This window comes from Rhamphochromis sp. 'chilingali' (assembly GCF_963969265.1).
Source record: "Rhamphochromis sp. 'chilingali' genome assembly, chromosome: 12".
Lineage (NCBI taxonomy): Eukaryota > Metazoa > Chordata > Actinopteri > Cichliformes > Cichlidae > Rhamphochromis > Rhamphochromis sp. 'chilingali'.
This window is the reverse complement of record NC_137939.1, coordinates 11,334,816-11,349,052: the sequence shown is the minus strand read 5'-3', so window position 1 is coordinate 11,349,052 and position 14,237 is coordinate 11,334,816. Positions and strand designations below refer to the sequence as shown.

The 14,237-nt window shown below is 41.8% G+C and overlaps 1 protein-coding gene across 2 annotated transcripts; it reads left to right on the top strand.

Annotated features, from left to right (window-relative positions):
- Positions 1 to 5,350: 5,350 nt before the first annotated feature.
- On the top strand, positions 5,351 to 13,368 carry vwa1 (von Willebrand factor A domain containing 1). Of its 2 annotated transcripts, none has more exons than XM_080898486.1 (6): positions 5,351 to 5,768; positions 8,985 to 9,542; positions 10,472 to 10,795; positions 11,160 to 11,435; positions 11,630 to 11,905; positions 12,439 to 13,368. In XM_080898486.1, exons 1-6 carry the CDS (start codon positions 5,684 to 5,686, stop codon positions 12,465 to 12,467), a joined length of 1,548 nt encoding a protein of 515 aa, XP_080754612.1. In that variant the 5' UTR covers positions 5,351 to 5,683; the 3' UTR covers positions 12,468 to 13,368. The 2 variants fall into 2 exon arrangements, with proteins under 2 accessions (XP_080754612.1, XP_080754613.1); XM_080898487.1 differs by lacking the exon at positions 5,351 to 5,768 and adding an exon at positions 5,855 to 7,951.
- Positions 13,369 to 14,237: the final 869 nt, after the last annotated feature.

The window sequence follows — 14,237 nt, the reverse complement described above, 5'->3', positions numbered from 1 at the left end:
TCCAGCTGCTGTCTGCCGTGGCCAAAAGAGCAAACCGAAAGAGGGATTGTGAAAAAGAGAAAGGACAATGATAGGCATGCAATATTAAAAGCAGTTGGGGAGAGGGATATTCTGGGGAAGAATGAAAAAGAAAGAATGAAAGAAAGATTTGAGAAGACGAGGCAGGAAAGAAACTACAGGATTGACTTATTCCGTGAATACAGGCACAAACACACAGTTCAGCACAGTACTGGGCTGTGTTTGCCTGTGAATGTGAGAAAATGCTGTTACATTCAGCCAACTGTAGCCTACCATCCTCCTTCCCACAGGCCGCACGAGTGTAGCCAGCGCTCGGAGAACTCTGACATCGATGAGTCACCGCCAATGACCTTTCTCATGTGGTTTCTGAATAAGTGGAACTTTAGTATTTCTCTGCTTTTGGTAAGCATTAAAGGTTCTTTGAGCACTCTGTTCTGTTGGATGAAGACCTTTGTGTTATGCAGAATGAGAGAGCTGTGAATGGAATGACTTTTTTAAAAAAAAACTGGCTGAACTATAACAACAAAGCAGAACTCTTGTGGTCTGGGTTCCTCTATTGAGGACGTAGACCCCTTCCAAAGGACCTCAGGCTCATTAAGGGCTTCTTACATGCTGCTGTGCTGTTAAATTTACCCTTTAAATGTTCTTTCTGTCAGCTTCTTCATAAATAATAGGGTTTTTGGTTTGTTTGTTTTTTACCTCAGCTGGTAGGTGCAATTGAAAATTTGACTCTACACTGTCAGCCAGTTCTCTTAAGTTTAACCAACTCGCTGTGATGACTTTGTATTAACACCGGGCCAAAACAATGAGTGGATTTATCTTCCATCTGTAAATAAACTCTGTCTGGCAATCCTCAGCACAGTAAGACCATTGTCTGAGCCGACCTCTAAAGGAGCTGGGCCTGGTAAAAGGGCAAAACTCCAGTGACCCAACTTGGCACAGCCGAAGGCCGTATGTGAAATTTTAGTGTGGAAACATACAGTGGGTGTTGGCCTCACTAGCGTGGAGACTCGCTGGCTGTTGATTACTGCAAAACAGATGTTCTAACTAGTGAGATGGCTCTGGCTGCATACAGTTTTGCTCAAAGATAGTAAGCAGGCACGGGTGCTTCTGTCCAAACTTAAATACACAGTCTGATTTATTCTTCTGAAATCACGCAAAGAATTGGACAGTCGCTTGTGTTTAATGTAACTTGTCGTATTTGTTTGGGGAAAAGAGATGATTGAGCATTTCCCTGGATACAGTTAAATCTTAGCTTCTTGGAACACTTTGCAAAGAGCAAAGGTTTTCTAGAAGAGGGATCCTATAAAACCAGTATTGGCTCACTTTTACACTGACTGACACTTTTTGATGTAAAAGTTGAGACTTTAGGATAGGCCTTTGATTAGCTCAAAATACGAGCCACTATGGACATATACAGGATAATGGTTGGTGGGGGCAGGAAAGAAGTTCTGACGCAGAACGGGATGGGGTTGTGTTGCTCAGGAAGGCAGTGGGTACTCATCTGCACATCCCACTGATGGGAAATCCCTTAGACTTTCCTGTCTATATTTTTAGTTTAATGGCTTTATTATTTGTTTATCTTCTCAAAATCCACTGCACAGGAGGCAAAGAGGCTTCTGGGCTATACGGTACAAAACCGGTTTCCATTTGCCTGAAAAGTCCCAAGCTGGCAAGATTTTTCTGCTTTTGGAATCCATTTTATTTGTCCCTCTTATCCATCACTGTAACTACATCACGCATATTCCTCTCCAAAATCAGTGTTTCATGGGGGCTTTTCTTGCAGTCTTTTTTTCACTGAGAAGAGGGCAACATTCCTGCTCGTCTTCCAGAAATCTGCATAAGAGTTTGCTGTGAACCAAACCTTAAATACCATAGACTGACAAGAAGGCAGAGAAAAACACTGGCAAATATAACTCTGTGGAATTCTACTTAACCATCAAAAAGTGGCATTCCTATAAGCAGCCAAATCCTCTGCTGACAAATTTTTAAGGGGTAGCCACAATCACTGTAGGCCAAATTTACAAGAGACTATTAAAGGAGCAGTAGCTGGAGCTGCTTAAAAATTGTTTTCAGGCTTCCTGTTATCCCGCTCTGAGTGTTGTGATGAACAAAATGTTGTAAACTCTTCCATTGCCTCGATGACATCTTACTGTATTCGCCTCTCCTCCCGTCCCACCCATTCCCTCTGCAGCTATTTTTCCTCAGCTAAAAGTTCAAGTTTATTCCGCTGTTGTTGTCCCTCTTAAAAGATTTGTATTCGTTACCCCTGCAAGGATATGAAGGTGCACACAAATGAGCATAAACAAGTCTGTGTAAAGGTCGCATAAACTGACAATGTACAGTAATCAAGCCAGGGGTAGAAAGTGTGTTGACATGAGGCTGTGCTGGGTGGAAACAGCTGGCCATTTCTGTGGATTTCAGTGCAATATCAAACACTAACACAGTTTGTGTCCTCGGCACAAGTTGGTCACGCACTGCACAACTGATGCAATGTTTGACAGTGTGAAATATGGACAGAAATGTGTTGCTGTGTGTGTGTGCGCGCACATACATATTAGGCTATTTACTGCTCGCATGCACATACACACACGCGTCACTGTGAGTGGGGTATACTGAATGTAAGTGATTTACAGCTCACTGACGAGACTGTAAAAATCATCCGGCACAGTGTCAATGACCATGGGGACCGCAACTGTGCTTGTGAGAACTTGTTCAGCCCTGGAGGGGGAGGTCCACAAAAAAACCACAGAGAAATTAATGTTGCATGTCTGTTGAGCAGAAGCAGCAGAGTGTAAATGGATCGTGATGTGACAGGGAGCTTTGGGCCCGGTTTTAGCAAGGCTGCATTCAAATAAATAAATATGTCCAACTCATCACAAACATAATTTGTCAGGGACGTCCGACTCTTTCTTAAATCATGACACAATACAAGCAAGCATGATTCAATGTTTGCACTTGTCTTTTATCGCCAGTTACAATTACACAATGTTTCCAATACAGATGATTATAAAGAAATTTCAGCTCTCATAATGCTTCTGAATCACTGACTGCACTGTAGTGGGGTTGTTTAGTTTCTAGGTGTGTGTATTGGGATGGGCGTGCCTACTGTCAGTGTCTTACTGGAAGAATACAAGTATTTGAACACGATGCGTCACAGAAGAATTCAGAGCTTTGTTTGGTCCCACTTGAATTCTAACATCCTCTTCCATCCATTTATTCCCTCCTACAGTCCGTTTTCCTCCTTGTTTGTGTCTCTCACACACATACAATATTAATAGTTTCCATGTTGAATCATACAGTAGGTGACTTCATGCATGCCTGTGCGTAATTGTCCACTTTATTTACTTTCTACATGTAAATCTTACTTTAGTTTTTAAAAAGGCACAATGGTTGAACACAGAGAATAGTCTGCATGGAGAGCTGTTTACCTTTTTTCCACTCTCAAGACTGTGTGCCGTGTAATTTCACAGATTCACTCCCAGTGGTTTGAATGCTGAAAGTATTTGTGGTTGCTCTTGGTAAACCAGAGGTTTCCTTAATCTTTCGGATAGCTGGAATACTTGGTAGTCTTACCGTTATAGTAAATAAGATAAATGCAAAAGTCTAAATATTACTCTTTGAGGACAAAATCTACAAGTATGTCACAAGACAATATATAATAAAAAAAAGTTATATTTGTACAAATCCTTTGTTTCTATTCGTATTTCTGAATTTTTCAATTGTTACAAACCCTGTATTAGACAGTTCTTCCCTTTGGCGAGTCCTTTTAATGACTTGTGAGCAAAAAACTGTTAAGTGACTTTTTTGGTGGGTTCTCTATTTCCAGACTCTGTTAATGGGGTAATCTGAAGACTTAACTCTTGTCCTGGATCAGATTCAAGATGTTGACGCCTGGATAGTGGAGCCTATTTACTATTCTGAGTTACAGGGGAGACAGGAGAGAGGAGGAGTGAAAAGCTAAAGAGCGAGTTGTGTCAAGTAACAGTAACCACGAGGAAGTTCAAGGAGTCCTACCTTCAAAATAAACGGATCAGTTGCTCACATGCTTCAGCAGTGTTGACTGATTTGATTGCTTTTCCACGCTGTGCAGAAACAAGTTTATAGGCAGCTTAAATGTTCTGGGAAATATTGGGAATCATGCAACCACACCACACATGCAAACTTTGTTTTCCAGTTTCAAAAAAGTTGACTTTTCTAGCAAAGCATTAGAATCATGAAAGTGGCTGGCTACACATCCAAACAAACTTACTAATGTTTTCACGACTGGGTTCAAGCACTGATACATATGCTTGAATCCAAGTTGATATGATCTTTTTCTCCCACATGAACCCTGCTCTTGTTTGTGAAGTATGTGAAACCTTAGTTCTGCTTCATTTAGAACCCCATTGCCCCATATAACATGATACTAATTGAGAAAATTGGGTTTTTGAAGCCTTAAAAGACTAGATTTTTAAATTATTTTCTGGAGAGTTCCAATTACTCCAGTGACGGAGTGATTTTAATTTTTTTGGTTAAAGTTTTGCTACTCCATACTGAAGAGGTCAGGATGAATCTGGAGACATTTGTAAAACTCAGTGGAGGCTCAGTCATGGTTTGGGGCTACATTTCAGTCAGTGGTGTTGGAGATCTTGTCAAAACTGATGCAATTATGAATGCAGAAAGGTACCATCAGATTTGGATCCACTATGCAATACAAGGCAGAAAGAATCTGATTAGCAGCTTTATGACACCATGACAACCATAGAAAACACTCTGCCAAACCAGTAAAGGCATACCTGGATAGAAACACACAGTGGACTGGTCTCCACAGAGCCTGGAGCTCAACATTATTGAAGCAGTGTGATCACCTCGACAGAGAGCAGAACAAAAAGCAGCCAAGATCCAAAGAGGAGCTTTGAATGTCCTTCAAGACTTCTGGAGAAATATTCCTAAAGACTACTTAAAGAAATTACAAGGTTGACTCTTGAGGAATAGTGATAGTCTGAAAGGAAACCTTCTGAATGAACTGTTTTTAGGTTTTGTTTAATGTCTGTTTTAAATTTTTTTTAAAAATGAAGCACTGAACATGATTTATTTTTACATTTGTAAAATGTAAAATAAAATTATTTTGACAGTTATAAAAATAAAAGGGCCTGGGTTTGTTTCCCTTAATAGTATTATTTTGTTACGGCGGTAATTAGGCTGCTTAACATCAAAATAACATAATCATTAAAGACACCCCCCCTTTAAAAAAAAACCGATTTGGTTCCTCTCAGGCAAAAATCCATTCCGCTTTGCTTCGCAGTAAGACATCTTATTTTGAAAGTGTTCCCGGAATTTTTGGTTTCGCTTCGTGTCCCGAGCGCGGGCGAAGCGCGTTTGGGTTAATCAGGAGCGTCCAAACCTTACGCACGCAGTCTGGAAGTTTTCGCTCCAGTTTAAGTTTAACTCCCAGTGACTCCGGTTACAGACAGCGTGGTCATGGTCAGAGAAGAAGAAAGATAAGAAGCAAAATAAAAAAAGCCGGGCTGAATGTGACTCATACAGGCTGAATTATGCCTCTGCCTGTGATTTACTAACCCGGAGTGCGCTCCTCAGGCTGGATGTATGGTTGACTGAAGAAGCCCTAACATTTGTCCCACATATATATTTTCTTCCGTGGAGCTAACTCGTAAGAGTTCTGATGGAGGGCCACATGTTATTTGCGTGGATGCTGATGTGTTTGCTTCTGCGGCCCTCAACCGCACAGAACAGCCCACCTGAAGGAGGTAAGCGCCGTTGATTCAGTGGAAACCAGTCTAATTATAATTATTTGCATTGCATAACAGGGGGGCGATAGCGACTAGCAGACAAAAACATTTTTTTTAAAAGAGGAAGATTACAAATAAAACAATGTGAGCCACAATAATCTGTAATTTTTGTAAATAAAGCGACTTAAAGCGTTGGTGCCACATAATAAAAGGAATACAGCTGGGCTCGGGGCGGATTAGGGTGGGGTTGACATTACACCAGTGTTCTCAGTAAAGTGGCATGACTCCAGGTATTGAATTATCTGTTGATGAAATCTTACAGCCAGGAGTAGCGACTTCATACAGTAGGGCTAGGGGCATGGGTGGGGGCACTCTGATCGACCACGCAGGCATGCTGAGGATGGCTTCAGGTGCTCCCGGGAATTCTCAGGTTATTGTCAGTTGATGACATCTCAGGGCTTTACAACAGACTTCTAATAAGGGGAAGACCAAATAACCTCCAGGTCTGCTGGAAAAGGTTTTTTGTTTTTAAAGGATAATTCTGGTTAATGTTAGTAGAACACAAGAGTGCAAAGAATGACAGATTTGATGCATCTTATGGGTTTTTTTTCTAAACATGCACAATAAGATGCTCCTCTTTATAAGATGTTTTTAATTCTGATCAGTAACTGCTGATTTGCAGACTCCAAATCTAAACCAATCCTATCAGCTCTTATCATAGCAGTGCCTTTGTGCCATTCTGGCAAAGCTCATGACCGCAAAGTGACAGAGATTTCCCCAGGTGGTGATGGCACCGGCAGGTTTCTTAGTGAGAGTGGATATTTATGAGTGTCTGTAGTTAGGGATATGCTGATGCTTTGCTGTTCCATTTATAGGGATACGATGAGATAACTTGGTCTACGGTAATTGGGCTTTATATAAATGTACTTGCTGTTTTTACTCTAGTTAAATAAAGGTCTTATGTCTGTAACCTTTAACAACAGTTATAAATCACTAATAATTAACCATATGTCTAATAAAGGCTCAAAAAGTAAAGTTATACTATGCTCTAAACCCAGGATGTCAAACTTATTTTCTGTTTACTTTGATGTGAGTGGGCCAGACCTGTGTAAAGACATTTAAGTCTATGTTTCAACCCCACCCCATGTCTTAATAGAAAAAGAAGCGCAATTTCAAGAGAAATGTTGCTGTAGTGTAGCACATGAGAGAATTCTTGCAGCACTAACAAATAAATGTGTAACAAAGTTCTAGTAGTTCATTATCCAGACTGTCCTGTAAACAGAAAATCTGTTTTCTGACTGCGTGCTGATAGTAAAAAACAAAACAAAAAAACCCCAGAAACTTATGTAGTAGGTAGATTACTTTAGTGTGGTATAGAGATCTTTATCAGAAGGAAAAAGCTGTAAAACTTACATTTTAACAAATCCTGAATTAACGCTCTCCTTCCCATTTTCCAAAGCTGCCCAGTTTACTGCCCGATTCGGGCCCCCTGGGCTCTATATTTGGCACCCCTGCTTTAGACCTTAGACTGTCTGAAAATGAAGTAGCTTATTGTATTGTATTATACTGAGGCAGTGCCTTGTACCTTCCAGAGACCAGTCATCAACCACTGGTACCAATTCTGTGCCTTATATTTTTTGGCTGCTTCTGGTTGTTCCCATGTTACAAAGCGTCACCAGTGTGGGTAGCTCTGCATGTTTCTATTTTGCAGAGTTTCATGCTTCTCATGACAAAACCCCAAGGGGGGATTTTTGCATTACGAGCTGCAGTCAAACCAGCGACAGCACTACACTGCGAATGTAACGGTACAAAAACAAGGTCATTTAAAGAAAATGTGCAAAATTAGACAGGAATACCACCCAATTTTATTCATTTAAACTTCTATAGTGCTTTTCTACTCTTGTTCAAGCTTTATCTTTTTCATATCGTTCTCATCCCAACATGCAACCTATTTAAATCTTCACTGTGTTTTTAGCCCCAAAAAACCCCCTCATAACATACTCATATGTTTTTGTAAGGTGCTCAGCCTGATCTGCTTGCTGTTTTACTCACGCTTCATTTTTCTCCATCACATCATTAGCTAAGATCTGTAGTGCATGCGATAACCCGAGACAGCATTCAACCACGGCAATAAAGAACGATAAAATGGCTCGCTCCAGCAGTAGGTCTGAAGATAAAGGCGTACCTGCACAAACGCAGAGGTAAGGGGCTCCTATACGCAACAGCACTCTTGCTCCAAACAAGAGTGATGTAAGGAATTCTTTAGGTTGATAGAGGGGGAAAAGGCAGCAAGCATGCAGGCTGGCATGTGTGCACACACGCTTGATTTGTGTGTATACATGCTTCGCTGCTCAGCTTTCAACACCTTGAAGCCTAGTCCACACCTCATGTCAAGCGTTGGACCTTGACATATTTAAAAAATGAGACACTGAATTACACGCCTATATAACTGTATTTTCTGCAGAGTCATATATGTGTAGTCCAAAGTCTTCATCTTAAAAGTGTCTGATTTCTCGAGTGACGATTTTAACAGTAGGCAGGATTTCTTTTGGATCTGTGCACAATCTGTAGATTTGAAGCTGAGTTCTGCTTGTTGTGCTACTGTTTCCTGCTCTGTATATGGTCATCCAGCATTCCTCTTCATCCCTCACATGAAACTGGCAGTACCCCCCAGCTTCATTCCTCTCCTTTTAACGCCTTTTATTTCCCTCGTCCCGCCTCCTTTCTCCACTCCCTCCCTCTCTCCCACCAGTACCCAGCACAGCTACTGTCATGCCTGTTCCTCTACTTTGGGCATTGTTGCTTCTGTTATAAGATATGCAAAATTAGGGAGTGGGAAAAAAAATAATCCACCCGTAGCTTTGTGCTTGGATGCCTTTAATCCATTATCCAACTTTGAAGTTACAGTATCATGATGCCTGCATCAGTTTTGTACTTCCTCTGTTTGTTTTACAGTCTTCTTATCTCCAAAACCACAGCCTATTTTGGGGGGTTTTGCTTTTAACTTTCTTCTGCTTTCATGTAAAACAAACAATTTTCTCTATAAGATTTGTTCACTGTGACACTGTTTTTCTCTCTCATAAAAACAGGATGGAAATGTGTGTAGAGGGAAGCACGAAAAGAGACCTGTGGAAAAACAGAATCATAGAGAGTTGTTGGCGCAAGTCAGTAACTGATTCCGCTCGCCTGATATGCATATTAATGACTGTATTGATGTTTGTTGCTTCTCCACAGTGCTGAACTGCTGTGAGGGGGACGTCCTCTTCTTGGTGGATTCCTCGGGGAGTGTGTCATCCTACGAGCACTCCCGAATGCTAGCCTTCCTGTCCGAGCTCATCTCCCCCTTTTCGCTGGGAGAGGACCAGGTAAGGGTAGGACTTCTGCAGGTGGGCACCAAACCACGTCTCGAGTTCGGCTTTGATAAATACAGCACCCAAAGTGGCCTTCAGGCTGCTTTGAAAACCATCAAGCCTCTCAGGGGGGACACCAACACAGTTGAGGCGCTGAAAATGGTGAAGGAGTGGGTCCTGCGTCCTGGAAAGGCTGGCGGCGCCCGGGAAAATCTCCCGAGGGTGCTAGTGTGGCTGACTGATGGGGTAAAACCAGGGGATGTGACTGGACCGATGGCCCAGCTTCGGGATGATGGTGTGGCCGTGCTGGTCGTGTCCACTGGCCATGGCAACTACCAGGTGTTGAGGCAGGTGGTGAGCCCACCTGTGGAGGACCACCTGCACTTTGTGGACATTGACGATATGAGCATCATCACAAAGGAATTCCGGGATGCCATTATTGGTGAGTACAGCATGGGTAGTGTCTTTATGTGTTGCAAATAAAAGATTTAAAGAATGAACAGATAATTAGAATTTGTTGTTGGACTGAACACAACACACATTCTGCTCAATAAAAAAATGTGTATCTGCACATGCCTGTACTACAGAGACTGGGAAAAATATTATTTATGATTGATCCTGACCAATTAAAGCTGGATTGCTCGTACGCTTCAGTAGCTTTGAGAAACCCCCCTTCCATTCAAACAGCTACAATAACACTTATATCCTGCCTCAGTGATGTATTACATGTCTCTCTGTGCTTCTCCCTAATTCCACACATGCTCTTGAAGACAAGGAGACCAACTAGCCGGGACACTCTGTGTGCATGTGTATGAGTCCCTGTAATGAGATAGGCCAATCTATTAATGGATTAATGATTCAACATCTCTTTCTGCTCCATCCAACACTATGCCCAACATGACACACACACATATATATTCATATATAGAGACCTGGAAGATGAGCCATTTCTCTGGATGGATTAGGTAACTGCCATAACACTCACAAGGGTCACTACAGCATTTATACAACAGCTGTAAGATATGATGCATAATAGAAAATAGGGCTTGTGTAGAACAAGGTGGAATGCATCAGTCCTTGCTGGGTGCATAAGGATTTAATCACAGATATCAGTGCATCTGGGAAAATTGTTATTTTGTTGCAGGGCCTCACTGGGTTGGCTATTTCAGGTTGTCTCAGTGCTGTCGCTGTGAATGCATTTAGGTTTCAAAGTCTGGGAGTCTATGTGAGTAGCTGACTGAAGCCAAGGCATTTTTAGCGCTCCTTCTGTCCTGTCACCATCATTTCTCCTCCTTTTTGAAAATTAAAAATGATAACTCAACCCCAACAACGTGTGCACGCGCTAACACGAGATCCTGCCGTCTCCAACAGAGATCATCCGCGCTGAACGAATTCACGTTCGAGACGTCTCCACCAGCTCCGCCACACTGCAGTGGCGACCCGTTCTGTCCGGGTTGACGGGCCACTATGAGATCCTCTTCAAAGAACTTCGGAGAGGAGTCGGTGGGGTTGAGACCAGTAGGCCTGATGTATTCACTGGAGGACCTCCGTACCAGAGACTTACCCAGACTGCGGATTCCAGCACTGCCAGGTTAACTGGCCTGAAGCCTGACACCAACTATATCGCCATACTGAGACCAGAGTCCAACGAACAAGCCTTTAACGACCTCCATGTCACCTTCAGAACTAGACCAGGTTGAGTTCTCTCTATATATACGCTTGCTTTGCAAGTTGCACAAAACCTTTTCAGTGGTTTGCTATAAATATAAAAAGTCAAAGTTCTAATTTGCTTTTGCAGTCTCTCAAATTTAGGAATTTGCTCTTTTTATCTGTTCTGCATGCAACACTGTCAATTTTGTTGACATTCTGAATGAAATGTCTTTGTTATAGGCCCACAATAAGAAAATAAAAGCTAAATCCACTGCAATTAAAAAGCTTGTGTAAAAGATTTTATTTTGTGGTTCGGTGAAGAAGAAAAAATTCAAAGTGAAAATCATCATATTCTCCTCATATTTTTTCTACTGCCTCAGCAATTGTTCTTGTCTCTCTTACACACCAGAGGTGCTGAGCCCAGCTGTGGTAACAGTTTCCGAGCCTGGACAAAGCAGTGTTCGGGTCAGCTGGGGTCCTCTCCAACCAGGGATGGTTGAGAGTTACTCTGTTGAGTATTCAGCCCTGCCCACGGGTAAAGTGCACTATGTCCAACTGAGTCGAAGTCAGAACTCTACTCTGCTCAGAAACCTCCAACCAGATACCACTTACTTGGTCACTGTTACTGCCAGGCACGCCTCAGGAAAGGAGAAAGCCATGTCTGTCAAAGTGTGCACTCAAGAAGGTGAGGTCAAATTAGGTCATAATCCCACTCCTTCATTGTCTTATTCATTCTGCATCCTAAATTCCAGATAATTGTAGTTCCGTTCAGTTCTGAAATGGTCAGTTCTCCTGCTGTTTTGTTTTTTTGCTTCACTGCTTTATAGTTCTCTTTCCTTTCGAAATATAACCAAACTTTTGAATGGTCTCTGTCTCTAGTGACTCCAGCGCTGGCAGACCTCCAGTTGACTACAGTGGGTAGTGACTCAGTAGAGGTTGAATGGAACGGTGGCACATCTCGCTTGAGGGGCTACTGGCTCACCTGGGAGGGACAGCAAAGCTCTGCCCCTGGTCAGCGCTCCTCCCTCTACTTGCCACCCGACTCCCTCTCAACACGGCTCACGCACCTGCCCCCTTCGGCTAGAGTGTGCGTGTCACCCATTTACCGGACGGCACGGGGAGAGGGACTGTGTTGCACGGCACAGTTTCACTCAGGTGAGTGCGGGCCTGGTAGATTAAAAAGCACCAAGGAATTGGATTTTTTTTAAGTTAGTTGGTTAATATATTATGGATTAGTTTGAAGTTTTTCTACAAAACACTGAGGCCAAAAGAAAATTAAAAAATTATACAAAGCAAAAACTCATGCACTATTTTGGTACAGTATCAAACCATGCATATAGTAGATTTCAATTAGTACCTCAGTAGAGCAGAGTTCACATAAGTCTTGTTTATTGAGATCAGACCATTGAAAAAAAACATCTTTCTCTGGGATCCTTTTCCTGGTTTAGGTGGGTAACCCACAGGCCTCACCAGCAACAGCTACTAAATATTAATAGTCTTTAAAATTACTTATTTAAATGTAATTTTGCACTGCAGCAAACTCTGCAAGTGAAAGTTGCTCAGAAATCACAGTTAGTTATTTTAATTCCTTAATAAATGCCCCATGTGTGCACTTTGTATGTAAGTTTGAGAGCTTAAAATGTATAAATACTAATATCTCAGCTGCTTCTTTCCTTCTTTTCCTTTAGATGCATTAGTGTATGGCTACCAATCATAGCACCCTGAGACTGCAACTGTACCTTACCAAACATGGAGGGACGAAGGCGAGAAGAATGCTGACTTTCATCCATAATTCTTTTCCCTGCCTTTCCCCTCTGTGGAAATCCTCCAGGAGTGACGTGTGGGTTGGCTTACCGAACACTCATGTGGAAACTATGGACACTTAAGAGTAGTCGGGGGGGGGGGGGGGGGGGGAACAGCCACATGCTGACTGCAATCTGCGACACAAAGGAATAACTACTTTCCTGTTTTTATCTTCTCATCTGGTTTGCCCCTGTACTAAATGATGCTTCACATTAAGGACGTGCATTAAAGAAACCTAATTTGTAGGTGTGTTTCGCAGCTACGGAGAAGGGTGTGATGGGAATGTTGAGGTTTTATGTGGCTTGTTTTGAAAAAGGGGTTCCCACCATATGCGGGCCATGTGTTCAAATCTGCTCCCTCCCCCAAATCCGCATAACGCACAGAAAACATCTGATTTACATTTTTGATGAATGCAATGAATTCTGCTTCAGTTGACAATATTCAAAAGATTAAAGCTTTGGGCAGATTCAGTTACGATTGCTTTGACCTTTCAAGATATTATAAAAACACCAACCACGTGCTGAAAGTAGAGGGATGCTGTATATGATGTGCAGATCTGTGTAGCTGAGAGTAGCCTTCTACCGATGTCTTGTACATCCAGTAATATTTATTAATCTGAAAATCATGCAAATATAAGAATCTATAACTTCTTCACAGACATGCTCTTTACATTTTAAGACTTTCTTTTATAGCTAGTCTCTGCTGCCCCCTACTGAAAAGATTACAGGCTTCTCTTTTACTGTATACTGAAAACATGTATTTTATGCTGACTGCCTTTGGAATTTAATACCAGCTTTCAATAAAGTCATTTTGTAATTTTGTTTACATATTTGGTTGTTTATTTTAAATTTTAGCATATAACAATACTACTGACTGGAAAAACAGCCAAGTCTGATGGGTATGTGTGGAGGTGGACCTCACAGACTAAAAACTACTGCTGATGCTTTTTGAGCTGGAGGTGTTAAAAGTCCAGGTGACTGATTTTGAACACCCAGACTCCGCCTGCTCTCGAAGCCACTCTAATCTGTGCAGGGTCTTCTCCAAACAACAAAGCTCTAGAATTGATCTTTTGAAATAAATTTAGACAACTTTTTTTCATTTTGGTTTATTATTTTATTACTGTGATTTTTTTTATCGAGGCAGCTGATTTAGTCTATCACAACACTGAGGAAAATGTAGCACACCTCTGTTGAGGCTCCTTTAAATTTTAGATGAAAAACGGTTGTGTGTGACAGATTTGCTGTCATGCTTTGGGACACGTTTGATTTTCTGTAGGTACATGGCATCATAAACAAATGGTTCAGTGTCATGGGGAAGGACACTTCAGTAACATTAGCAGCCCTTCAAGCTTGTGTTGTTGTTTTCAGTTACTTCTTTTTTCATCACATCATTGGAGATTCTAAAACTCAAAAAAAATTGATAAACTATATTTTGTCATGTTTCGGCTGTGTGCAGGCAGGAGAAGGACCCAAATGCAAAACTCACCACACAGGAATTAAACTCAAAAAGCTGCTTTATTGCAGAACAGCACAAAAATATAACAAAACTAAACTGGGACATGGATAACTAACACACAGGGAAACACAGCCATGAGGGAGACTACAACACTGACAAAGAGAAACACAGGGCTTAAATATACTGAGGGATAACGAGGGAATGAGACAAAGAAGGAGAGCACAGCTGG

What these genes read in the sequence shown, in the direction of transcription:
- vwa1 (XM_080898486.1), top strand. Translation starts at nt 5,684, where the DNA reads ATGGAGGGCCACATGTTATTTGCGTGGATGCTGATGTGTTTGCTTCTG. An exon ending in GAACAGCCCACCTGAAGGAG is followed by an intron (nt 5,769 to 8,984) that starts GTAAGCGCCGTT and finishes GCTTCTCCACAG; the next exon opens with TGCTGAACTGCTGTGAGGGG. An exon ending in CACGGCACAGTTTCACTCAG is followed by an intron (nt 11,906 to 12,438) that starts GTGAGTGCGGGC and finishes CTTTTCCTTTAG; the next exon opens with ATGCATTAGTGTATGGCTAC.